Source organism: Eptesicus fuscus, chromosome 6 (assembly GCF_027574615.1).
Source record: "Eptesicus fuscus isolate TK198812 chromosome 6, DD_ASM_mEF_20220401, whole genome shotgun sequence".
Lineage (NCBI taxonomy): Eukaryota > Metazoa > Chordata > Mammalia > Chiroptera > Vespertilionidae > Eptesicus > Eptesicus fuscus.
The window spans coordinates 26,735,002-26,759,975 of NC_072478.1; the positions used below are offsets into that span (position 1 = coordinate 26,735,002).

The 24,974-nt window shown below is 54.7% G+C and overlaps 1 protein-coding gene and 1 pseudogene across 6 annotated transcripts; one reads left to right on the forward strand and one right to left on the reverse strand.

The window, feature by feature from the left end:
• Nucleotides 1–6,534: 6,534 nt before the first annotated feature.
• On the forward strand, nucleotides 6,535–8,266 carry LOC103294382 (3-galactosyl-N-acetylglucosaminide 4-alpha-L-fucosyltransferase FUT3-like; annotated as a pseudogene).
• A 2,973-nt stretch (nucleotides 8,267–11,239) lies between these two features.
• On the reverse strand, nucleotides 11,240–24,211 carry NRTN (neurturin). 6 transcript variants are annotated; one of them, XM_054716910.1, is made up of 4 exons: nucleotides 23,785–24,211; nucleotides 16,670–16,827; nucleotides 14,523–14,698; nucleotides 11,240–11,805 (listed from the first exon to the last, which is right to left on the reverse strand). In XM_054716910.1, the coding sequence occupies exons 3-4, from the start codon at nucleotides 14,689–14,691 to the stop codon at nucleotides 11,381–11,383; spliced, it is 594 nt and encodes a 197-aa protein (XP_054572885.1). In that variant the 5' UTR covers nucleotides 14,692–14,698; nucleotides 16,670–16,827; nucleotides 23,785–24,211; the 3' UTR covers nucleotides 11,240–11,380. The 6 variants fall into 6 exon arrangements, with proteins under 6 accessions (XP_054572885.1, XP_008148793.1, XP_054572883.1 ...); XM_008150571.3 differs by lacking the exon at nucleotides 16,670–16,827; XM_054716908.1 differs by lacking the exon at nucleotides 16,670–16,827 and having other exon boundaries at nucleotides 14,523–14,734.
• Between the last annotated feature and the right edge of the window lie 763 nt (nucleotides 24,212–24,974).

Genomic DNA, 24,974 nt, shown 5'->3' on the forward strand with positions numbered 1-24,974 from the left:
TTTTATTATATAGGATGTCCACTTAAGAGCTTCCATATGTATCGCCTATCTCACCCACTTGCTCCTTGCAATATACCTGGGGCCTGATACATAGCAGGGACTGAAGGAATGTTTATTAACTCAGGGACTGAATGAGGGGTGGCATCTGGTGGAAGTGAAGGTGGGAAAGCTTGAAATTCAGCTCACCTGCCCTTCCACACCCCCAAAGAACCCCTGGTGCCTCCCCTTGCCACAGAACCCACTTTGAGAACCAGTAGCCTAGTCAGCCTTTTCACTGTATGGATGAGTCAATGGTATGCCCAAAGCTACACAAGCCCAAGGCTGCAGGTGAGGCCGGGTTGGTGACTCCAGTCCCCAACTTCCTGCAACACCCCATCGGATCTTGCAGCGGCCATTAGCGGAGTCCCACAGTGTTTGCTTTTGGATGAGGCCTGGCTCCTGGGACGAGACACCCTGGGTCACCTGATGGCAGGTGTGAGGGCTGCACTGAGTTGTGCCGCAGCTAGAGGTATATTCCCTTCTCCTCCCTGGTGTCATCTATCCACACCTTGAGAGACCAGCTGTGCTCCACCCTAAACCTGCCGGTCAGCTGCTTGCTACACCTGCACGCTGCCCCCAGGTAAGGCTCTTGGGGCAAATGCATCGGATGCCTCCTGGAAAGGCCTCCTGGCTGCAGTTCCAGGGTCTTTCTGGGAACCGGTGGAGCTTCCTGAACCCCAAAGCACCCTAGAGTCCTCACCCTTTCCAGGTTTGGATTTCTCTACCCCTGTCTGGTGGGAAAAGAGGACTTGGGATGCAGTGGGGTTTTGGTTTGATTTGGGGTTTTTTCCTGATCTTTGTGGTGTCCCATCACCGTGGTATTCTTCAGACCTTTTCTACATATTTTGGGTTCAACTTGGGTGGGATCTCAGTGCTGGTCTCCCAGTGCCCCCAGCCCCCCGCCCCCAATCTGTGCTCCTCAAGGTCACCGCCAAGGACCTCTCTGTCTCCTAGGAGGGGCTGCCATAAACCCAAAGCCCAACCTGGAAAAGAGCAACTGTATTCACTGTAATTACATTTCTATGTATTAACCTTCTGTGCACAGCCCCTAACCCCTCCCCTCCCGCACAAAGTGGGGGATGGTCAGCGTTCAGCCTTCTTCCCCACCTGCCTCGGGCTGTCTCCCTGAAGGCCTGTCTTTTCCGTCTCTTTCTAGAAATGTTGGTGTGAACTTGTAATTCCACATTCTGCTCCCTTATTTATTTTGTTAATATATATTTTTATTGATTTCAGAGAGGAAGTGAGAGGGAGAGAAAGATAGAAACATCAATGTCGAGAGAGAATCATTGATTGGCTGCTTCCTGCACGCCCCACACTGGGGATCAAGCCCACAACCTGGGCGTGTGCTATGACTCGGAATCGAACTGTGACCTCCTGGCTCATAGGTCAACACTCACCCACTGAGCCACACCGACCAGGCCCCCAGGCCCTTCTGCTCCCTCTTAATCACAAAAGGCCTCCTGCGAGGTCCTCAATTGGAGGTTCACATGGCTCTGCCAGATAGAAAGAGCCTGCCAGCCTCTGTTGTCAGGTTTTAAAACAACTTTTTTGGGGTGTAATTTACATCCCATACAGTTCATCCATTTAAAACATACAATCCAATGGTTTTTGCCATGTTACATTATTTTTTAAATCGTGGCCAAATATATATGATATAAAATTTGCCATTTTGCTCATTTTTAAGTGTGCAGTTCAGTGACATTAAGTACAATCATACAGTTGTGCAAACATCACCACTATTTTCAAAACGTTTTTATCACCCCAAACAGAAGCTCTGCACTCAGTAAGCAAGAACTCCCCTTTCAACCCTCCCAAGCCCCTGGTAACCTCTAACCTACTTCCTATCTCTATGAATTTACCCATTCTTGATATTTCGTAGAAGTGGAATTACACATATTTGCACTTCTCTGTCTTGCTTATTTCATTGAGCATAATGTCCTCAGGGTTCGTGTCAGAATTTCCTTCCTTTGGAAGGCTGAATAATATTCCATTCTATGGATGGACCACATTGTATTAATCCATCATCTGTTGATGGACAGCTGGGGTGTTTGCAACTGCTAGCTGTTGTAATGATGCTGCTGTGAACATGGGGGTATGAACATCTGTTCAGGTCCCTGCTTTCCATTCCTTGGTGTAGATGCCTAGGAGTGAAATCGCTGGCTGATACGGTAACTCACTGTTTAGCTTTTTGAGGAACCCCAAACTTTTTTCTGCCACATACTATGTAATTTTTATTTTCTAGCAGCCACATTAAAAAGAATAGGAAGATACTAGTAAAATTAATGATATATTTTATTTCACCCAGTACATCCCGAGCATTATCTCAGTATGTAATTAATATAGAAAATTATTGAGATATATGTTTTTCAATCCTGACCTGAGGATTTTTTATTGATTTTTTGAGAGAGAGGAAGGGAGAGAGAAACATGATATGAGAGAGAAACATCAATCACTTGCCCCCACACACACCATATGAGCTTCTCTCTCTCTCTCTCTCTCTCTCTCTCTCTCGCTCTCTCTCTCTCTCCCCCTCCCTTCCATTCTCTCTAAAAATCAATGGAAAAATATCCTCTGGTAAGGATTAACCAAAAAAAAAAAATGTCCATATTGCCCTGGCTGGTGTGACGCAGTGTTGGGCATTGTTCCATTCACCAAAAGGTTGCCAGTTTGATTCCTGGTCAGGATACATGCCTGGGTTGTGGGCTCAGTCCCCGGTGGGGGGCATTTGAGAAGCAGCCAATCAATGTTTTACTCTCACATCGATGTTTCTCCCTCCCTATCCATCCCTCTATCTCTAACAAAAAAAAAATCAATAAAAATATATTTTAAAACAAGACATATAGATCAATGGAACAGAATAGAGAGGCCATAAATAAACCCATGCCTTTTAGCCAATTAATATTTGACAAAGAAGGCAAAAACATACAATGGGTTGAAGATAGTCTATTCAATAAATGGTGTTGGGAAAAATTGGACAGATATATGCCAAAAAATGAAACTAGACCACCTTTTTATCTTTTAATCCTGCCCCAAGGATATTTTTTTCCATTGATTTCTAGAGAGTGGAAGCGGGGAGGAGGAGGAGAGAGAAAGATCAATTGGTTGCCTCCCGCATGCACCCCAGTCAGGGCTGGGGAACCTACACCCAAGGTACATGCCCTTAACTGGGAATCGAACCCGAGAAACTTTGGTCCGAGGGCCAACACTCTAACCACTGAGCAAAACCAGCCAGGGCTAGGTCACCTTCTTACACCACACACAAGAATAAACTCAAAATGTATATAGAAAAGGAATGTATTAAAGACTTGAATGTTAAACTTGAAACCATAACAACCCTAGAAGAAAACATAGGCAGTAAAATCTCAGACATTTCTTATAGCAGTATTTTTTTCTGATATATCTCCTTGGGCAAAGGAGACAAGAGAAAAAATTAAAGACTTCCAGGCAAGATGGTGGTGTAGGTAAGCACAGTACTCGCCTTCTCCCACAACCACATCACAATTACAACTAAACTACAGAACAACCACCATTCAGAACCACCTGACACCGAGCTGAATGGAAGCCCTACAACTATGAAATGAAAGAAGAAGCCACATCAAGACCGGTAGGACGGGTGGAGACACGGGAAGGCTGGTCCCACACCCAAGTTTGGCAGAGAAATATCAAGAGGGATATCTTGGGCTGTGGAGGTTTCCCTCAGAAGTGAGGGGTCCAAGCTCCACACTAGGCCCCCAGCCCAGTGCCGAGAAGAGAATTCCCCTATACTTCTGGCGGCAAAAACCAGCAGGGATTGTGGCTGAGTGAGATGGAGGCTGCTGAGTCCCAGGCATCAAAGGTTGCAGGCTCTATCCCTGGTGGGGTGCGTGCAGGAGGCAGTTGATCAATATTACGGTCTCACACCAATGTTTCTCTCTCTCTACCTCTCCTTTTCTTTCTGAAAATCAATACAAACATTTTTAAATGTTTATTTAAAAAGTGGGCTAAGGACCTGAATAGACACTTCTTCAAAGAGGACATACAGATGGCCAATAGATATATGAAAATATGCTCAACGTGACTGATCATCAGAGAAATGCAAATTAAAACCACAATGAGATATCACCTTACACCTGCCAGAATGGCTCTCATCAATAAATCGACAAACAAGTGTTGGCAAGGATGTGGAAAAGGGGAACCCTTGTGCACTGTTGGTGGGAATGTAGATTGGTGCATCCCCTGTGGAAAGCCACATAGAGATACCTCAAAAATGCTTAAATGGCCCTAGCCCAGTGATGGCGAACCTATGACACGCGTGTCAGCACTGACACACGTAGCCATTTCTGATGACACGCGGCCGCTGAGGCGGCCGTATGCCGAGGATGAAACATTTGCAAAATAATGTTTTTTCCTCAAAGTGACACACTACCCGAGTTATGCTCAGTTTTTTGGCGAAGTTTGACACACCAAGCTCAAAAGGTTGCCCATCACTGCCCTAGCCTATTTGGCTCAGTGGGTAGAGCATCAGTCCAGGAACTGAAGGGTCCCAGGTTCAATTCCGGTCAAGGGCACGTGCCTGGGTTGCAGGCTCTATCCCTGGCCCCTGTCGGGGTGAGTGCAGGAGGTAACCAATCGATGCATCTCTCACACATCGATGTTTCTCTCCCTCTCTGTTTCTCCCCATCCCTTCCACTCTAAAAATCAATGGAACAATATCCTTAGGTGAGGATTTAAAAAAAAATTAAAAATGGAACTGCCTTATGACCCAGCAATTCCACTTCTGGGAATTTGCCTGAAGAAACCTGAAACACTAATTTGAAAGAATATATGTACCCCTGTGTTCATTGCAGCGTTATTTGCAACAGCCAAGATTTGGAAGTAGCTCAAGTGTCCATCAATAAATGAGTGGATAAGACAGCTATGGTTCATTTACACATAGGATACTACTCAGTCATAAAAAAAAAGAAGAAGAAGAAGAAATTTTTACCCTTTGTTACAGCATGAATGGACCTGGAGAACATTATACTAAGTGAAACTAGCCAGTCAGAGAAAAAGTACCATATGCTTTCACTCATATGTGGAATCTAATGAAGAAACTGAACTAACAAGCAAGATAAAAACAGATTCATAGATAGAGAATAGGCTGACAGCTCTGGAGGAGAGGGCCTGAGAGGGTTGGAGGGATTGAGCAAAAAAGAAAGAGCAAGAACTCATGGACACAGACAACAGTGTGGTGATTGCGGAGGGGAGGGGTGTGGGTGGAGGTGGAGGAGAATAGAGTGGGGATAAATGGTCATGGGAAAAAATATATTAAAAAATAAAGTGAAAAAAAAAGAAAATACTGTCAGATCAGTTTTAAATAAATTATGATTCATATCAATAGTTTCTCTTTCTTAAAAATTCTAGAGCGCCTGGCCAGCATAGCTCAGTGATTGAGTGTTGACTTATGAACCAGGAGGCCTCGGTCTGATTGTCAGTCATGGGGTGTGCAGGAGACAGCCAATCGATGATTCACTCTCATTGATGTTTCTTTCTGTCTCTTTCTCTCCCTTCCTCTCTGAAATCAATAAAAATAAATATTTTTAAAAAATTTTAGAGCAATGAACGCTGTCCAATAGAGATACGATGAAAGCCATACGTATAGTTAGTATTTTTCTAGTAGCTACATTTTCATGCAAAGTTTTGGCAACCTAGAGTATATTTTATGAAATTAATTTAATAATATGCTTTCTTTAACCCAATAAATCTAAACTAGTATAATTTTGATGTGAATTAAATATAACAATTATTGAGATATTTTTATTCTCTTTTTCATCCTAAGTCTTGGAAATCCGATGTGTATTTTATGGCAGCTCACCTAATGCTGACACCCAGTTTTCATTATAGATACTTGATCTGTACTTAGACTCCATAAAACATACGGTGGAAAAAGCAGATTTCCGCATCCTGGGTGTTCCAAATGTTCTTACATATTTTCCAATCATTGAATTGAGAACCAGACATTGTTTTTGGTTTGTTTTTACTTTTTATTTCAAGTTGTTTTCAATTTACAGAAGAGAATATGTTTTCTATGTAAATGAGCATTAACTCCATTCCTGGGACACCAGAACCACATTTCAAGGGCTCAGTAGCCATACTGGGCTAGTGGCCAGTGAATGGGATGGTGCGAGGTGGAACAATTCCCTGATCACAGAAAGTCCTATCAGACAGTGCCAGGCTGTAGATTTGAGCTCCACTTACAAAGTGGGAGAGAAGTTTAGGGTTACATTCAGAGGGGAGAGTTGAGGCTCTTGATCATAATGGCTCTAGCTGTGTGTACTCAGGCAAGAGACAGATGTGCCTCTCTGGGCCTCAGTTTTCTCACCTGTGAAATGGGCAGCTCCAGGGCTGCAGACCCAAGGTCGTAGATTTCCTCTCCAGTGGTCGGGGTCTGGGGTCTGGGAGGACTTCGTGACCACTCCTGGGGACAGGAAGGACTGGGACTGGAGGGAAATTAGCCAGCACAGGCCCAGAGGAGCTATGTTGGAGCACTTAGTGACGGTGGAACACCAAGTGAATATAAATCAAGTTCACGCCGGCCTCTCTAAGCACTTCCTTTGCTCTTCCTGCAAACAGGCCAGGCTCTCTTTCACCTCCAGGCCTCCGCATTGGTTGTTTCTTCTGCCAGGAACACTCTTCCCCTGACTCCTACTCCACCTGGTGAGCTCCTACATAACCTTCAAACCCAGTCCCACGGTGCCCCTCTCAGACAAAGCCCCGATTTAAGCCGCTTGTAACCAACTCTGTCTTCTCCCAGATCAGAGAAGAGTCTGGGAAAGTTGAGAAAGGGCAGGGTCAAGGTGGGTCCTGAGAGCTGTTGGGACCTATCCCACCTTCCCTGGGGACCCCTCCCCAGGTAGAGAAAGGGTCGCGTTGCCTAAGTGCTAGGAGGAAGTGGACTCAGGTCAGACTGTCTTGGTTGGAATTCCAGCTCCGCCACTTCCTCACTCTGAGTCATTCGGCCTCAGTTTTCTCATCTGTAAAACAGGAATCACACCGGTGCCTACCTCAGGGCTCAGGAATGTTAACGTTGGTAGCCCACGTGTGCCCCCTCGGCATGGGTTATTTTTATCAGTGATACTGCCTCCACTCTCCCTCCTCCCAGCTGCTCTGACCCACGGGTCCCCTCGACTGGGCCAAGGCACGATGTCCCTGGCACCATTAGCTCCTTGGGGGGCTGTTGCAGCTGCTTTTGGCCTTGTGCTTCTTCTCCTACCTGTGTGTGTCCCCTGAGCCCATGTGGCCCCCTAAGTCGACAATGGACTCTCTCACCACAGCTCCTAATGGGTGGGCAGGGCCAGTATCCTCTGGGGGGGGGGGACCCAGCCAGGCCACCTTGGGGGAGCCCCCCACTCACCCACTCCTGCAGGACATTCAGCACCCCACTGCTCAGAGCTGTGGCCTGGCATAGCTGACTGCCACTCGGCCGCCAACCGCAGCATGTACCCTCAGGTGGGCGCAGCCCTCGTGCATCCTACAGGTTAGCTGCTGACCGCAGGCCCAGCTTCCGCCTCCCCTCAGGCCACCCAGCCAGTGCTGTGTCTGGTTTAACATGAAACTGCCTGGCCACTGCCCACAGCTGAGGGCCCTGAATGGGTACTTCAATCTCCCATGTCCTGCTGCAGAGACTCGGACAACTTCGGGTGGTATGGCTGGCTGGAGCCAGGGCCTGGCCAGCCGGCCAACGCACCGGTCAACCTCTCCGCTAAGACCGAGCTGGTGGCCTGGGTAGTGTCCAGCTGGAGGAAGGATTCATCTCCAAGTGGACATGGATGGGCGCTCCCACAAGCTGCTGGCCCAGGCACTCACGACCTAGTGCCTGTCCCAGTACAAGTGTTACCTGGCTTTGCAGAACTTGCACCCCAACTACATGAGAGAAGCGGGGAAGCATGCCCTGCAGGCCTGGCCCATGCCCATGGTGTTTCGCCCCAGCAGGAGGAACCGCGAACAGTTCCTGCCCCCCAACACCTTCGTCCACATGGACAGCTTCCAGAGCCCCAAGGAGCTGGCCCAGGATCTGCTGGGCCTGGACAAAGACCACGTCGGCCACCTGAGCTGCTTCCACTGGCGGGAGGTGCTGCAGCCGTGACCCTTCAGCTGGGCCCTGGTGCTGTGCGAGGCCTGTCGGCGGCTGTAGCAGGCGTCCACTTACCAGACAGTGGCCAGCAAAGCTTCTTGGTTCACATGAGCCGACCAGCCTGGGGCCTCACCTGCCAGCCACGTCTGCTGTTAGGAACCTCACCTGACAGGGGCCTCACCCACCGGGGATGCGGAGAGGGTGTATCACATGCTGGGGACCTCACCTCCTAGGAATCTCACCTCCTGGAGACCTTGGTTGTTGATCTCACTTACCTGGGACTTCACCTACTGGGCACCTCTGCTGCCAAGAATCTGGGCTTTGGGGCTTTAACCTGCCAGGGGCCTAAGCGGGAAGGGGCGGGGGGAGTGGTAGGAGTGTTTCAGCTGCTGGAAATGTTGGCTTCTGCGGACCTCACCTACCGAGGCGCTCACTGCCGTGGCCCTGCTGAGTCTGCTTGCAGCTGGGTAACTGCCTGTGGGGCAGGCAGGCAGGCAGGCAGGCAATATTGGTACCATTTTCCAGATGGGAATGTTCTGATAAAAACTGATGTGTCCTCCCCTATTCTAGCACAGCGGTTCTCACCCCAGGGCGACTCTGCCTCCCCCCCCCCCGCCCCCGCTCCGCCCCGCCACACACACACACACACACACACACACACACACACACAGTCGGCAACGTCTGGAGACATTTGTAGTTGTCAAGACTTGGGGTGGGCTGATAGCATCAAGTGGGTAGGAGTCAGGAATGCTGCTCAGCAGCCTGCATGGCTCCCAGACCCAAAATGGTCGGGCTACACATGTCAAGAGGTGTAAAACCCATTGAGAGCAAGCCCCTCAGGCAGAGTGGGGAGAATAAGGCCCAGAGGGACTGGAAAGTAGGGCCAGGCTGTCTTGGGGTTAGTGTGGGCAGGGCTGGCACAAGGGCAGGGACCACCCCTCAAAGGAGAGCAAGTGGAGAAGAGTGTGATGCTGTGTGTGTGACACGTGATCATGCAGGGCTTGGAACATGATGGCCAGCATGGGTATGCGTGGCTGTGAGTGTGTGACAGAATGTGTGATCCTGTGTCCTTTTTATTTTGGTTAATCTTTACCCAAGGATATTTTTCCATTGATGTTTTCTAGAAAGAGTGGAAGTGAGAGAGAGAGACAGAAACATCGATGTGAGAGAGACACATCAATTGGTTGCCTCCTGCATGCACCCCGACCATGGCAGGGAAACCTGCAACTAAGGTACATGCCCTTGACCAGAATCGAACCCGGGACCCTTCAGTCTGACACTATCCACTGAGCCAAACTGGCTAGGGCTTGTGTCCTCCTATTTTCGAATGAGTGGTGACTTTGAGGGTACCCCTCTCTGAGTGTGCAGTTCTGAGTGTGAATGACAACTGAGTGTATAAGCATGTGGGCTGTGGGTCTATGTGTGATCCTGTCTGCTAAGCCCCGTGTGTGTGTGTGTGTGTGTGTGTGTGTGTGTGTGTGTGTGACATGAGTTGAGAACCCCTGCCCCAGGGGTCTGTGGGGGCAACTCTGTTTACATTTCAATTATTTGGCGGGCTAAGCCAGAGCTCTGTGGTTGGGATGCTGGATCTGGGTGGGAGACAGGGAGCTGAGGTCCCAGGAGGCTGGGGGAGTGTGTGTGTGTGTGTGTGTGTGTGTGTGTGTGTGCGCGCGCGCGCGTGCGCGCGCACGTGTGCGCGCACGCCACAAACCCAGGCTCCAAAGCCTGCTGTATGTCCTGAGCTCAGCAACATCCCTCTTTGAAGCTCAGAGCCATCTACAATGGGGAAACTGAGGCTCAGCTTCTGCAGTGTCTGGGAACCCCAGCCTCTGCCACACTGGGCTGAGTCAGCCCAAACAGTGGAGAAATACACCACCCCAAACCTCAGAGTCAGAATACTGCGGGGGCAGGCAGGGACCCCAGCCAGCCTCCTCCTGAAATTGCCTTCCAAACAGACCACCCACTGGCTGGGTGGGGCCTGGCTGCCAAGCCATGCTTTTGGAGCTCCATGTAAGTCCTTCCCATTAGCTGCCTCAAGTTTCTCTAGTTTCAACCAGAGCCCTGGGGGGCAGGGAGCTGGGGGATGTGCCTGCCTGACTAGGTGATCCTTCTTGGGGGCAGCTTCTGATTCGAGCCCTCCAGCTTCTGGACATGGATTGTGTCTGGAATGGGTGTGGTGGTTAGAGGGTGGTCCTGAACTCAGTTGTGCAGGAAGGAAGGGAGGGGGCCCGTCCAGGGAAACAGCAAAGGAGGGAAGGGGATGTTCCCTTGGGAGCCCCCAGTCTGAGGGGCTGGAGGGGAAGGGTCCACACCCTCTGGTCTTTTGGGCGCCAGCACCCGTCCCTCTTCAGACCATGGGACCCACTGATCCCTCCCCCAGCTCTGGGAATTCAAAACCCTGTGCCCTTCCTCGGCCTGCCAAACATCAAGGTGACACTGCAGGCAAATCTAAACACCGCCCAGCACTTTTTCCATCCTCCACGGGGCCTCGTCATAAATCCCCCCTCGAACTCAGGCCAGGGTTTTTATGGGCCAGGACCTAGATCCCTCGAGACCAGCTCTGCCCCAACAGGCGCCAGTTTGGGGTTGGATGGGGCTGGCGCCCTCCCCAGACCTATCCCCACAGGGAGATGGGCAGCGCATGCGTATTTTTAGCTAGTAAAAGGAGACAGTGGCTTAGAGGCCACTCTTGTGGGGGCTGACCCAGCCTGAGGATGCCCGTTGGGTGAGAGAGGCCCGGGTCCACCTGGACCTCAGTCTCCTCCTCTGCAGAGTGACTCCACCTTCCTCCACCAACTTCACTTCTCCCCGCCCCAGAAGCACATCTGGCTGGGATAGACATGCTGGGGAAGAGCACAGGGACCTGCAGGGAGGTGGAAGTGGCAGTCCCTGCCGACATTACCCCAATTAACCCCATTTTCCCACTTGTACTCCGGAGACAGGACCCTCTTTGAATCTTTCCTTTCCCCCTAAAGAATCTCCCCACCATGCTGCAGGTGACACCCGCACCCAACCCCCTTTTCCCAGGGGAGTTGGGGCCACTTCCTCACACGTCCTCCTGCCCCTCCCAGAGGCGGACACCCTTGGTGCGCGCAATCAAGACCCACATCAACTTTCCACACTTTATCTCTGTACAGTTATCGCGAGAGTCCCGAAACCTCGACGGCATCTTCTGCGCATGGGCAGTCTGTCGCGAGGTTTGACAGCTGGAACTGTGGGTGCTGTCCGGCCGGGACCGGTGAGGTAGGGTCACACGCAGGCGCACTCGCGCGCCGACAGCTCGTGCACCGTGTGGTAGCGGCTGTTCGTGTCCAGAAAAGACACTTCGTCCTCGTAGGCCGTCGGGCGGCAGCAGGGCTGCGCGCGAATCCTCTCCCGCCGCACGCGCCGCCGCTGGCGCAGGCGCCGCAAGCCCAGGTCGTAGACGCGCGTGGCCGCCTCGCACGCGCCTGCGCAGTAGCGGAACAGCACCGTCTCTTCGGACGCGTAGCCTAGGCCCAACTCGCTCACGCGCACCTCGAGCTCGCGCAGCCCGCATGGTCGTGTCCCCGACCGCGCACGCGCGCGCCGCCGCCGGGGCCCCGTCCGACGGCGCACACTTGGGGACCGCCCTGCCCAGGGCGTCAGCTCGCGCAGTTCCACGGCGTCCGGGGCGCCCTGCAGTAGTGCACGGTCTGCGAGGGGAGGGAGAGAAGGGGATGGGAATCAGTGGGTGGGTGGGAGGGAGTCCTCTACCCTCGCTGTTCCCCTGCAGAAAATGACCCTTGTGGGGACTCTGGGGCGCTAGCGCATTTCCCAGACTCCTGCCCATGCGCCCCCGCTGGAAGGTGTTGGAGGGGTGCATATGCAGACCCCTACGCTGGGCCCCCAAGGTTACCAACATCCCTCTTTGGACCCTGCCCTATGTTGAGCTGCTCAGAGCCTGGCTAACCCTTCCTGCGTTCCCTGGACAACTTTCCAGCCTGCCCCACTGAGCTGAGCTCATCTGGGTGTCTCAGCCCCGCCCCCAACACTGACTGTGGATCCCATCCCTATGCTGGGTTCCCCCCCTCCCCACCCTTTAGCTGAGCTGTATGGGTCTCTCCCTCACTCTCTGGGGTCCCTACTCAAAGCCCCAACATCTTCTGGGAGCCCTTGGGCTGCTCACAACCCCCCACCCCGTACCTGTTGCTCTACTGTGCGATGGGACTCAGTTTCCCTATACAGAAACCCAAATCGGGTGTTTGGGCTTCTCAGAACACACAGAAGAGCAGCAGGCACTGAGGCCTGTGTGGAGACCCCACCCCATGGGGTGGCAGCAGCTATTGTCAGGGCCACTCCCATGTTATAGGTAAGTAAACTGGGTACCCAAAATAGCAGAGACTTGGCCAAGGCCACACCACTAGCAGGTGGCAGTGAGAGCGAGAAACCCGGACAGCATTTTTCCTGCCTCCATCGAGCACCCGAGTTGGCCCAAGTTCAGCCCTTTTCTCCCACAGCTGCCCTCGGGAGGTGCCAGAGTCACAGAATCCCAGGATCCCGTAGCCTGAATTTATTTTCCAAGAGGCTGGCCCTGCCCCAGTACAGTAAGTCCTTACTTAACATCATCGGTAGGTTCTTGGAACTCCGGCGAAATGACAAAGAATGAAACCAATTTTACCAAAGCCTAATTAGTATAAAAGTTCTTACGGCATCTCATCATTGGAACAAAACTAGGTTCAAGGAAATGACTTTATTCGAGGATCTGTTGTACTCCGCAGCCCCAGGAAAGAAGTGCAGACTTTGGAATGGCTGGCAGGAGGCTCCCAGCCTCTGACAGGTTGCAGTCACAGGTTGGGAGAGGAAATCCTGAGTTTAGCCTAGACCTGCCCCCAAGGCTGGCACACCTGGCTGTCAAAAGAAGTATCTTACTGGGAAGCCTGAGGGGGAGGGGCTGTCTGTTACCCTGAGTATCTGTCTACAGCAGGTCTCAGGAAGCCGACAAGCCCAGGCTCTGAGCCTAGCTCTGCCGCTCTTCTGGTTCAGCTTCAGATAGGTGATGGCCCTCCTCTGCCAGGATCCCTATCTGTTCAGCGTGGCTCGCAGAGTCCTCCCTGTGGTTGTGGCTGGGAGAGTGGAAAGTGAGGGATGAAGGAGCAGCCTTTTCCGAGTTCTTGCAGCCCAGGGGCCAGACTGGGATAGCCAGCACTGTCTGCTCTGGGGTTAGATTTGAGCCTGACTCACTTCTGGTGCCTACAACTCCTCCACTTAGTGTGCACACCTCAAGGTGTGCTTGTAGAGAGTTATTTGCGGGGTTGCCAGATGATACAGATACCCAGTTAAATTGGAATTTCAAATAAACAATGAATAATCTTTTAGTATATCTGTCCCTGCATCCCTCCAGCAGGCCAGGCCACGTGCACAGGGTCTGGAACACAAAGAGATGAGATCTGCACCTCATTCCTCAGCCTGAAATTCCACCATCAGCACATTAGTCCCAGGACCTTGAGGGGATCAACAGCCACTCCCTTCCGCCAGCACAGCCGGGCCCAGGGACAGGACACAGGACTGGCGGGCACCTGCCCATGGGCTGAGACTCTTCTCAGTGGATTCCACCATTGGTGCTTTGTCCCCAGGTCCTGGAACGCTAGCTTTTGGGGGCCCACCCAGGTCTCTGGAACCCAGTGTCCTGGGAAGGGCTTCGAGGCCTACAAGGGCTAGTGTTGGGAACGGAAGTGAAGTCTGTGCCGGAGGCCGCCCTTGTCTATTGTGAGGACAAGAAAGAAGGACTGTGAGGCCTGGCAGGGCGGGTGTGCATGCAGGCAACCCCCACCCGCAGGCGCCATGCATGCGCCCGGCCTGTGCCTACACCACATGGCGTGGTCATGTGTGCACACACACAAGGTTGGGGCCCATGCAGAACTGGCAGAAGGCAGGCACCAGGGTCACGTGAGGAGTTGGGCCATTCTCCTCGAGTGGGAGTTTCACTTCTCTACCGCACTGCCTTTTCCACGTCTCTCCCACCTGTCTCTGTGTCTGTGCATCTCTGTCTCTGTCTCTTTCCCCAGGTCTAGGTCTCTGTTTCTAGGTCTCTCTCCGTCTCCCCGGTTCTTGTTCCCTATCAACACATACAGGTCACTGGGGCCTTGGGTCCAGCCTCCCCCTCCCGCCCCCCGCTGTGCTGCGGGTGGGCCCCCCCTGCCAGAGTTCCTAGGTCTAATCTCCATCTGGCCCCTGAAGGACAGAGTCTAATTCCTTGTGACAGCTAAGCCAAGAGACCCCAGTTCCTAGGAGCCACGCCCCCCCACACACACAACCTGCCATTGCGGGATTTGCATCCTCCCTCCACCCCATCTTTATAAAAGCTTCTGTGGCCTGGTTCCTCTGCCTGACATTCCAGTATGGCCGTCCCTATGTCAGGGGAAGGGCTTACACTGGGCCAGGCGGGCGATCCGGGCGTCCAGCGTTCGAGGTGGCCGGCGCAGCGGGGCTAACGCGGGTCCGAGGCGGTGGCTGAGGAGCAGGCCGTCCCGACACATCCAGATGGAGAGCACAGAGCTGCAGAGCACCGAGGCCAAGGCTGCTGCCTTCCAGCGCTGCATCCTCGGCCTGCGGGCACGGGATGGTCAGCCAAACGGCCTCAGTCTGCCAGGCAACAAACAGGTACAGGGCACTGGGCCGGGCGCTGGGGACAGAGTGGGCCCATGGTTTTGAACCACTACTGCTTACTGCTCAGTGATAACAGACATGATTCAGCAAGGAACCACGGAACAGGGCGGTGAAAAACTGCTGCTAAGGAGGGTGTGGGCGCTGTGCCAGGGGTACCAGGGGACCACCCCATCTGGGGGTCCCAGAGTGCTTTCTTGAGGGTTGAGGAAAGTTGAGATTTGAACAAAAGTAGGAGTTGGCCAGGCAGAAGGGAGTGGCATCTCAGGCAGGAGGGACAGCCAGTGCAAAGGAACTGAGGCTGAACCAAGCTTGGCCAATCCAGCCAGGAGGTTGGGGTAGCTGGAGCCCAGAGTGTTTAGGGAAAGAGTGAAAGGTGAAGCCAATCCCAACAGAGGGCATTGTGGGACAAGGGTGGCCAGGAGACCCGGTATTAGAATACAGTCTGGGGGCAGAAACCATGGGGTTGACACTTTGTTCCCTACATATGATGTTCTTGGGAGTGACTTGCTGTCCTTTCAGAGCCTGGGTTTACCCTCCAGACAGATAAACTGATGCCCAGAAAGGGGCTGCGATGAACCAAAGCTGTTCTCCACCCACTTCCAGGCTATTGCACAGCCAGTCCTTCTACCCAGAACACTTTCTCTCCCCTGCCCTCCCATTCCCCTTTCAGTCTCACCTTGGACCGGTGCCTCCTCCAGGAAGCCTTCCTTGACTGCTCCCCACACCCCAAGCCCTAAGCGTCCCCCGTTATAACACCCATTCCTCGGTGCTGTGACTATCAGGAGCTTCGGGCTTAGTGCATACAGTAGGTGTTTAATAACGCTCCTACACCCCTATCCCCCCACAACCATGTCTGAGCAGCTCCCTGCTGCCTAGTGGCCCCAAGCCTGCGTTTACATTCCCCCACCCGGCTGCCTGTGCCGGCCCCGCACGGGGTCTGGCAACGGGCCCGGTGTAAACATTTACACAGAGCGCTGAAAGCCGGGCTGGACGCGGGTCAGCGCCTGGGCTCGGCCGTGGGGTGCCGGGCGCCCCCAAGCGCACACCTCAGAGTGCAGACTGCTCACCCAGAGAGCAATTTGCGGGCAATATGCATTTCATTTGTGTGTTTGTATTTCATTTGCATGTGATTTGCGTAGGCCTGGCCGTGCTTGGTTAGGCAGAGCGCAGAGCCCTCCCCCTTCGCATGGATGCAAAGGCACAGGACTTACACCCACTGGACAGTAACAGTGGGCACTTACTGAGCTCCTGCTCGATACCAAGTCGGGTGCTGAGCCCACGAGAGCACTATTATCTCCATTTTGCAGCTGAGGAAACTGAGGCACAAAACAGATAGAGGGGCTTGTTCAAGGGCATTTGGCTAGAAAAGGACCTGAAATTCGAAGGCAGACACAACACACGCTACCTGGGCTGAGCTGGGCTTGGGAACAAATGTCATGGAGTCACCCCAAGGGCTTGCCACTATTTTATATCACAATTTTTATTCCCGTTGATAGTGGTGGCAGAAAATGAGCTCCTAGACATGGGGGCATATGAACAAACCTGGATACCAGAGGGCACACCACTTGCAAAGGCCCTGGGGCAGGACCAGGCCTGGCTCATTGAAGGAACAGAAGAGGGCCCCCTGTGGCTGTAGCAGAATGAGGCGGGGCGGGGGGGGGGGGAGGGTAGTGGGGAGGCCGTGACCGGATGGATCCTGCAGGAACTTGTGGGCTGCAGAGAGAGTATTTCATTCTCAAGGTTGTGCAGCAAACAGAGGTCAGCCCATTTGTCAGGTGCCCAAACCACCCCCTTTTATGCCAGATCCTGTTCTACAATCAATGCATATTAAGTCATTTCAACCTCACAAAGAGTCTTTATCCCCATTTCACAGATGGGGAAACGGAGGCCTAGAGTAGTCACATGACTTACCCAAGGTCACAGAGTTGGCAGGGGGAGACAGCAGGGAAACCCACCCAGGCTCAAGACCTCTGGGTGGATAGAGCGTTGGCCTGTGGGCTGAAGGGTCCCGGGTTCGATTCCAATCAAGGGCACGTACCACGGTTGCAGGCTCCTCCCTGGCCCCGGCCCTGGATGGGCACATGCAAGAGGCAACCAATCGATGTGTTTCTCTCACATCGATGTTTCTCTCTGTCTTTCCCTCTCTCTTCCACTCTCCCTAAAAATCAGTGGGGAAAAATATATCCCTGGGTGAGGATTAAAAAAAAGTCCTCCGCTGGGCACGGCTTTCTCTTGACCCCAGCTTCCTGCTTGCTCTCACACCCAATTCTTGGAATAGTGTGCCTCAGTTTCCCTGTTAGGCTGGAACAAGGCGGGGCCCAGCACCAGGCTGTGGTCCTCTGTCTCTGCTAAGGGCTTAAGTGGGGGCTGGAAGGATGGATGAAACACCAGCCAAGAGATGGCCTGGCCACAGGAGTCCCCCTCCCTAAGCACCCCCCGCCCCGTGGCCTTGAAACGCTAGACCCCATCAGAGCTCTGATGGGGGACAGGAAAGCAGGGGGGCTGACAATGGAGGGGGCCCAGCAAGCCAGCTGATAAGCATTGGTTAACAATGGACCTTTCTGTAAGGGGGTCACCCAACTGGTTTGTCTCTGGCAGGGACCTGCCCGGAAGGGGGTGAGGTGGGTGTGGTGGAGGGCACAGGGGAGGGGCCAGGCGTGCTTGTGTAATGGAGGCCTGGAGATCTGGGGAGGTGGATGCCCTCACACTCACACTCACCATCCTTATTCTTGCACACACTGTATCCCACTCACACATGATGTTTTCACACACTCAGACACTATCCCATTTACACACTCAGTGTTTTCATACAACCATGCATTTGGACATTTTCACACACATTGAAACCCTCACATTCACACACTTGAGCACTGTCACACACACATTTAAGAGTTCTCACACTTACACCCAAACACTACCACACTCACACACTAGGGTGTTTTCATATTCCTACTCAAACATTATCACATTCTTGGATGTGTTTACCCTTAATCTTCGAACAGTCACACACATGTTTTCACACTCACATACTTGAACATGATCACATACATACACTTAAGCATTACCACACTCACACACTAATGTCTCACACACACACACCTGGGCATTTTTAGACTCGTGCATTATGACATTTGCACACTACCACATGCACATGCTAGTGTGTTTCACTCTCATACACGTTCACACGTGGGCATTTTACATGGCATTTGAACATGATCACACTTGAACACGACCATGTTCTACATTCTGGCTACATGCTCACAATACATAGGGACACACACATGAACACACCCTCAGTGCTGTTGGGTCCTTAACTGCAAAGATCCCAGGGGAATAGTGAACAGCACACACGGTGGGCTGCGAGCGAGGCACGTGGCAGTGGAGGAGGCAGAATGACCCAGGTGAGAACTGACCTGCCAGAACCACTGTACCCGGCCAAGGTTCACACCTGCTAGCATCTCAGGTGCCACTCACTCTGCCCAGAGGGCTGGCCGGTTCCTTTCCCAACCCTCAGGCATGTCCTGATCCTGGAGAGTCCTCACTGTCGAGGGAAGGGAGCACCCTCCCTTCTTGGGGGCCAGGCCAGTCTGAACTGCAGCAAGAGGGATCGAGGCCCCAGAATCCCCAGGGCTGGGTGGGGAGGGAGGGGAATCGGGCTGAGAGGGGTGATGAATAGCCCAAAGTCACACAACCAGGTAGGTCCTTCTAAGCATCCAAGGAGCAGACAATCAGGGTGAGGGTGTGTGGGTGTTTCTGGCAGCTTCCTTGGTGGTGCCAGGAAATGCTGCTCATTATCCTGGTGTCCAGGCAACGCCCTGGGGCTCCGCCTTTTCACAGAGTTTCCCAGGGACCTACCTGTTCCCAGGTTAACAGCCTCCATCCTGCAGAGCTCCTGGCCTCAGGGAGGCCCCTGCTTCATGCTTGCACCCAGGGACAGGAAGGTCAAGAGGTGACCCCTCCCTCAATCCACTCATCCCTCTAGTCTGGGGGAAGTCTGGAATTGAGGCTTGTCCCCATTGGGCCAACTCCTACTTATCCTTCAAAGCCCTAGCTACTAAAGCCCCTCCTCCGGGAGCCTTCTCTGCTCCCCATCTTGGCACCCTGGCCACAGGTCCACCCCTCTTTGTCAGCCCTGCGGCATAGCTATGTCCATGTCACAGGTCTTTTCTGGAGTAGGGGTTTCTGGAGGGGCAGTCTGGGCTGGGTGACCTCGATCGTTCTGTTCACAGAGGCCTCAGTCTCCACACTTTCGGTGCCTCCCTCCATGTGCACCCTTCTTCCTTTCTACCTCACTTCTGAAATGTCCCTGGTCCTGCCGTAACCCAGGTTCCCCATCTTCAGAAAGTGTCCACAGGGGGCCAGCCAGCACCGCGGGAATGCCAGGGGAGGGCTCGAGGGGGTGGCTAGTAGGGCTGTCACTGTCCACAGGCAGAGCGAGCCACGCTGTGGAGTCACATGGGCAGATGTGGGCGCGGCCCGCTCACTGGGGAAGGGCGTGTGTCTGAATACTGCAGCACACGGACCCCAGACAGCCGAGTTCGGATCCCTGCTCTGCCTCTTCCTGACTGAGCCTCAGTTTCCCCATCTGTACAACAGACTGCCCAGGACACCCTCCCCCACCTGGAGGGTCATTTAGGTTCTGGAAGTTCTGCAGAACCAGCCGACAGCAACAGCTGGGCCCAACGCTCAGACACACATGCTTGCATGCCCGTGCCTCTGTTTCCCCCATCAGTGCTGACGGCTCCTGGGCTGGCAGCTGGGCCTGTTCCTAGGACAGCCCTGCTTGTCTCCTTCTTCCCAGATGGCCCTGGAGGTTCCCTGGGGGGCCACTGATGGGGAAACTGAGGCCCTATGACAGGCGGAACTTGGGCCTCTCTCAAGGCAAGACTCAAAGGTTCTGCAAAACAAGAAACAAATTCTGCAGCCCACAAAAATGTGTCCCCTCCCTCAGAGGGCCCCAGGGCCCAGCCCCACCCCATAGTGGGGATGGGGAGGCCAGGGCAGCCTCAAGTTGGCAACACACATCTGGGGGTAAACCAGGAACATCTGGCTAGCACAGCTGGTTCCGATGCTGGGTCTGCAGGGGTCGGGGCCAGCCTGTGGGCCAGCCTCATGGCTGGCACTTGCACAGACACCCCAAGCCGACCCCTCCAGCCCGGCCCGAGGTGGGGGCGTAGCCTCTCATCTTCTCCCCCCAACCCGAGCTTCCTGCTGCCCAACTGCAAGCACCATTGCTGGCTCCCTGCTACTCTGAGAATAAAGTGTCAGCCCTTGAGCTTATCTTAAGGGGCCCTGGGTTTGTTTTGGCCAAAGTGTAGCTGAGAGGTGGACAGAGAGAGTGACTTCTGGGGAGGCTGTGCTGGTTGCTTTGTGATAATAATACAAGTAAAATACTAGTAATAATAGCTCATAGTAACCCTAGCAAACAACACTACTAGTGTAAGCACTTCACACTTAATGACTCGTAGCAAGGTATGAACTCTTTTATCCCCATTGTGTAGATGGGAAAACTGAGGTCCAAAGAAGTGAAGTGACTTGCTAAGGGTCGAGCAGAGTGTAAGTGAGATTTGAACTTCGTGGTTGAGCAAACTCCTACTCATCCCTCAAAGCCCCAGCCCCAACACCCCAGTCTCCACATTCTTAGCCACTGTACCATATGGCCTCTCTAACAACAATAATAACACCCAGCAGTATTGGCTATTTCATTTATTCAGTGCCAAGCACTATGCTAAGGGCTTTCTACATGTTTAATTCTCCCCACAGTCCCTGGAAAAAGGTGTTATTATTATTAGCCCCATTTTCCACACAGGGAAACTGAGGCTTGGAGAGGTAGAGTGATTTGGTCAAATAAGTGGCTGAGCTGTGGTTGAATCTGGGTCTGATTCCCAACTTATTTTCCCGATGCCTCCACAATCCCTGGGCTCTGGGTAATGGAGGCAATGCTGAGGGGGAGAGGAGACATGGGGAGGATATGATAGGCTCTGCTTTTCGGGGGAAAAGTAGGGCTAAGTTTCAGGGAAGTAAGAGCTTTCCTCAAAGACACACAAGGCCAACCTGGGCCCCACCCGTGCCAACTCACTGTCCAATCAGGACCATGGATGATAAATAAGAAATATATATGGTAATCTGGATGTTGACAGTACAACAACAACAACAAATAAAACGAGGTGAAGCCATAGTACCAGCGGTAGAAGGGCTGCTTTGAGGTTGAGGGATCAAGAAGTGCTTCTCAGAGGAGGCAGCATCTGAGCTAGGACCACGTGAAGATCTGGGGAGAGCATCCGGGTGAGGAGCAAAGGCCCCGAGGTAGGGCCGTGCCTGTTCAAGGTGACCAGTGTCACTGGAGCAATGGAACCAGGGACAGTATGGGGAGATGAGGTAGGAGAGGTCACAGGGGCCCTGTGACCTGCCTACAGGGCCAGTCCTCGGTTCTCCACAGGGTCTGGAGCCCTCTTCCTGCACCCACTGCTGTGTTCTCAGGGAGACAGGGCTGGCGAGTGTGTGTGCCGTGGGGCCACAGCTTCTCCGATCCACGGACCTACCATTTCCAGCCCAGCCCTCTGTGGCTAGACCATAAAGCTCCCACCCACCTTGACCAGAGGAGGCTGGTCTGGGGCTGGCCCTGCAGGCAGCTGGGGCGGGCAGGAGGGGGCTCCCCAGGGTAGGATAACAGGATCAGCCTAATGAGGCCTGGCATAGCACATAGCTGAGCAGCTGGCATGGGGCCCAGTGGGTGGTGTGAGGGATGTGGGTTGTCTGAGTGGCCAGGATATCACACAAAGCTGGCCAACAGACAGAAATGGAAACTGAGGCCCAGGCCCCAGGCACAGCTCAAACCCTAACACTACTTTCCTGGGAATCAGGGTACCTGAGTCATTTCTTCCATCTCCCCGAGTTCAAAGGTTGCCTCAGGTCCCCAACACACCAAGCTGTTTAGGCATGAATGGTGCCCTCTCTCTGGGAAGTGAGATCCACCTGCTGCCGGCAGAGGCCCCTCCCCTAATTTCTTCCTGCCCCTGGGCTCCTCTGCCCACCTTGGGAGGCCAGGAAAGATACATCTGCGGGGGAATCCCGCAGCCCCTCAGCAGAGATGGCTGGGCCCCCTGATTCCACATGTGTTGAAGACCCATTCCTCTCCCCTCGGTATTCCCAGCCCCCACCTGCAGTCATCCGCCTTTGGATGCCCCAGCCCTTTGCTCCCTCTGCCAGCCTTTCAGAAAGTCTCTCCTCCCCACATTCACCCTTGACTTGCCACAACCAGCCAGCCTGCTCTTTCCTGCCTCTAGATCTCTGCCGGTGTGTTTCCCACCACCTGGAATGCCCTTTGTTTTCCCACTTAGAAAACTCCTATTCATCCGTCACAGCCCTAGCTCGTGCTCCTCCTCTAGAAAGTCTTCCCTGACTGCCCTACCCTAAGACAGAGTCTTTGTTCCCCACTTTGGGCTCCACCCTTGGTCTAAGTGTGTTGCCCTTGAAGGACAGAGCTAAGGAGCCCTTTTACCAAACAGGCAGCCATACCATTTCTGTCCCACAAACACTTGTTGAAACAATCTCTTGATTGTGTCTTACACAGAGGGTTGGGCTGCAGACTGTTTGGTTCCTTCTCTTGCTTTAGGCTCTTCATATCCTCTGCTCCCCGCCCTCCACCCCTGAACACTGAGGCCTGAAACGTGAGGGACAAGCGCTCATGGTGGAATTTCAAACACTGTGCCCAGCTGCAGAGGGGGACGCTAGGTTTCCTTTCCTGCAACCACCTCTTTGCAGCTGGCTGTGGGTAGGCTGGAAGGCCCAGGAGTGGCTTCAAAATTCCAATCATCGGGAGTCCTGGGATGAAGGGAGTTGGGAGAAGGGCCCCAAGGCAAGGGGCTGAAGGTGGGGAGAAGCTGGTAAAGTTGGGAGTCTTCCCTCCACTGACATCAGCCTAGACCAGTCACGCCCCATTGGGGCTTCCTCAGCCTGGGGCACTTAAAGACAGACAAAGAGTGTCATGGAACACAGAGGGAAGGATGTTGGGCCGGGAGAGGGCAGGGCGGGTGGGCAGGCAAGAGTGAGGAAAATCAGCCCAGCCTCCCCTGCCCCCTTCCAGGCCCCTGGCCCTGCTCCCTGGATCTGGACTGGTGGCCCAGCCTTGCAGGTAACCACAAGCCCGCTAAACAGGGCCAGTGTCACCACCATACACGCTGTGGCTTCCTGCGGAGGGGGCAGTGGTGTCGGCAACCCCTGGGAGGGGCCGGTTTCCCCTCTAGCCCCACCCCAAATCTGCCCACCCTCTGCAGCCCCCTTGGCCCGATGAATCCTAACCCCCAAACCGCTCCTCCTGGGAGAAATTTGGAGACTATTCTGAACAAGAAGATCATGTCTCTTTTAAAAAGCAAGAGAGCAAGGTACAGCCCCCTCTCCTTCAAATCCGGTTTTTGCCCTTAAGGACACCCCCTCCCCCCCAAAAAAAAGATTTCGCGCCCTCTTGTGGCTGCACAAGCGGCTCCAGGAGCCAAGAGAGCCGGGCCCTTACCGGAGGACACCGTGTCCCCGGCGGCGGCGGCGCGCAGGGAAGGCGGCTGGAACGCGCCACTGACAGATGTTTACTTCTGAGCGCAGCTGGGCCGCGACGGCAACCCCCTGTCCAAGGTCCGCGGGATCTGGGTGCCCCCCACGGCCCGCGGTAGACCAGAAGGCAGAAGGGGTGTCTGGAGCTCGCTTTCCTACAGGCTGTGGAGGGCATTCGGCTGCCCCCGCTCCCACTCCTCTTCAGACGCACATGGGGTTGGAGGAGACAGAGGTGCGTCTGCCCCGTCGGACAGGGAGCCGCCCCCTCCCGGATCCTGACTTGGAGGCGCTTAAGATCGCCCTCCCCACCCCGCCCCGCCACCACGCGCGGACCTGTTGCCCCTTGACCCCATCCTCACACAAACGCCAGGGGGGAGCTACTTGTCTATCCCGAGTCCTAGAAGCCCCCCCCCCCCCCAGACCCTCGTATATGGAGCTGGTCGTCCCCCAACTTTGGTCCCCCGCTCGCCCTTGCTTACCTGCTGGGGCGCCCGACTACCCGTCAGTGGTGGCCGCGCCTGCCGCCCGCGCCGGCCCCAGCCCCTGCCCCTGCCGCCGCGACCGCCATCCGGGCCGCCAGGGCCCGCGGCGGCTGGAGGGGCCCGGGCCTGAGGGGGCGGCCGCGGGGGGGGCGCGGCGCGGGTCGGTCCATGGGCCCCCCCTCCGGGCTCGCTCAGCCGCGGGCTGCGGCCATCCCGGGTCGGCGGGGGCTGGGGCTGGGGGATGCCCTGGACGGCGGGCGGCTCGGAGGACGCGGAGGGCGCACGGACGGCGCGGGCGGCCTCGGTGCGCGGCACGGGGCTCCGGGGCGGCAGAACGAGGGGCCCGGGCGCTCCGAGCCGCTCCAAGGCGCGCTCTCCCGCCACCTCCGCCGCGGACGGCTCGGCCGGCGCGGGGGCCGGGGGCGGAGCTGGGGGCGGGACCAAGGGCGGCGGCTCGGGTTTCCCGGGACGTGAGCCGCTCTCGCCCCGCCCCCGCCCGATGGGGCCAGAGGAGCGCAGGTGGCAGGGGTGCGGGGGCCACGGCGCCCCCATAGACGGTGATGTCCCTGGGCCCTGGAGAGCCCGGCAGCGCTCCTGTGGGAAAGGGGGTCCCACGTGCCCCTCCTGGGATAGAAGCCACAGCGCCCCGACGCCAGTGCCCGCGCTCTCAGCGCTCCCCACCCCCCTATACTGAGGATCTGGCCCTACTGTCAGACTCCCGGGTCCTGACAGTAAGCTATTCCAGAGACCTGAGATCCAAACTTTTTCCCTAAGACAGCGAGTGACACCCTAAGACTGACGACCGCTGTCCACGGAGGCCCCATCAAGTGGCAGTTCCCTCCAATCTGGCCTCAGAGCCCTGCGGGGGGGATCCTTCCTGGGCAACAAGACCCAGCGCTGCTCCCCAACAGCCAGCAAGCCCAAACCCACCGGGTGCCCTCCCCGACGGCTCCGAGTTCCCCAAGCGCCCCCTGGCGGCCCCAGCTGACTAGAGGGCGTGGATGAAGGGGCGGGGGGCGGGACTGAGCCGCCCTCCCTGCCGCGGTGGCCCCGCCCCGCCCCGGCCTACTTACGGGGAACACCTCCCCGCAGTCCCGCCCTGGCCCCCAGCACTCAGGCTCCTCCCCGCGCCGTCCAGGCCGGCACCTGCGTTCTTCGGGCTGGTGCTCAGGTTTCTCACTCCGGAT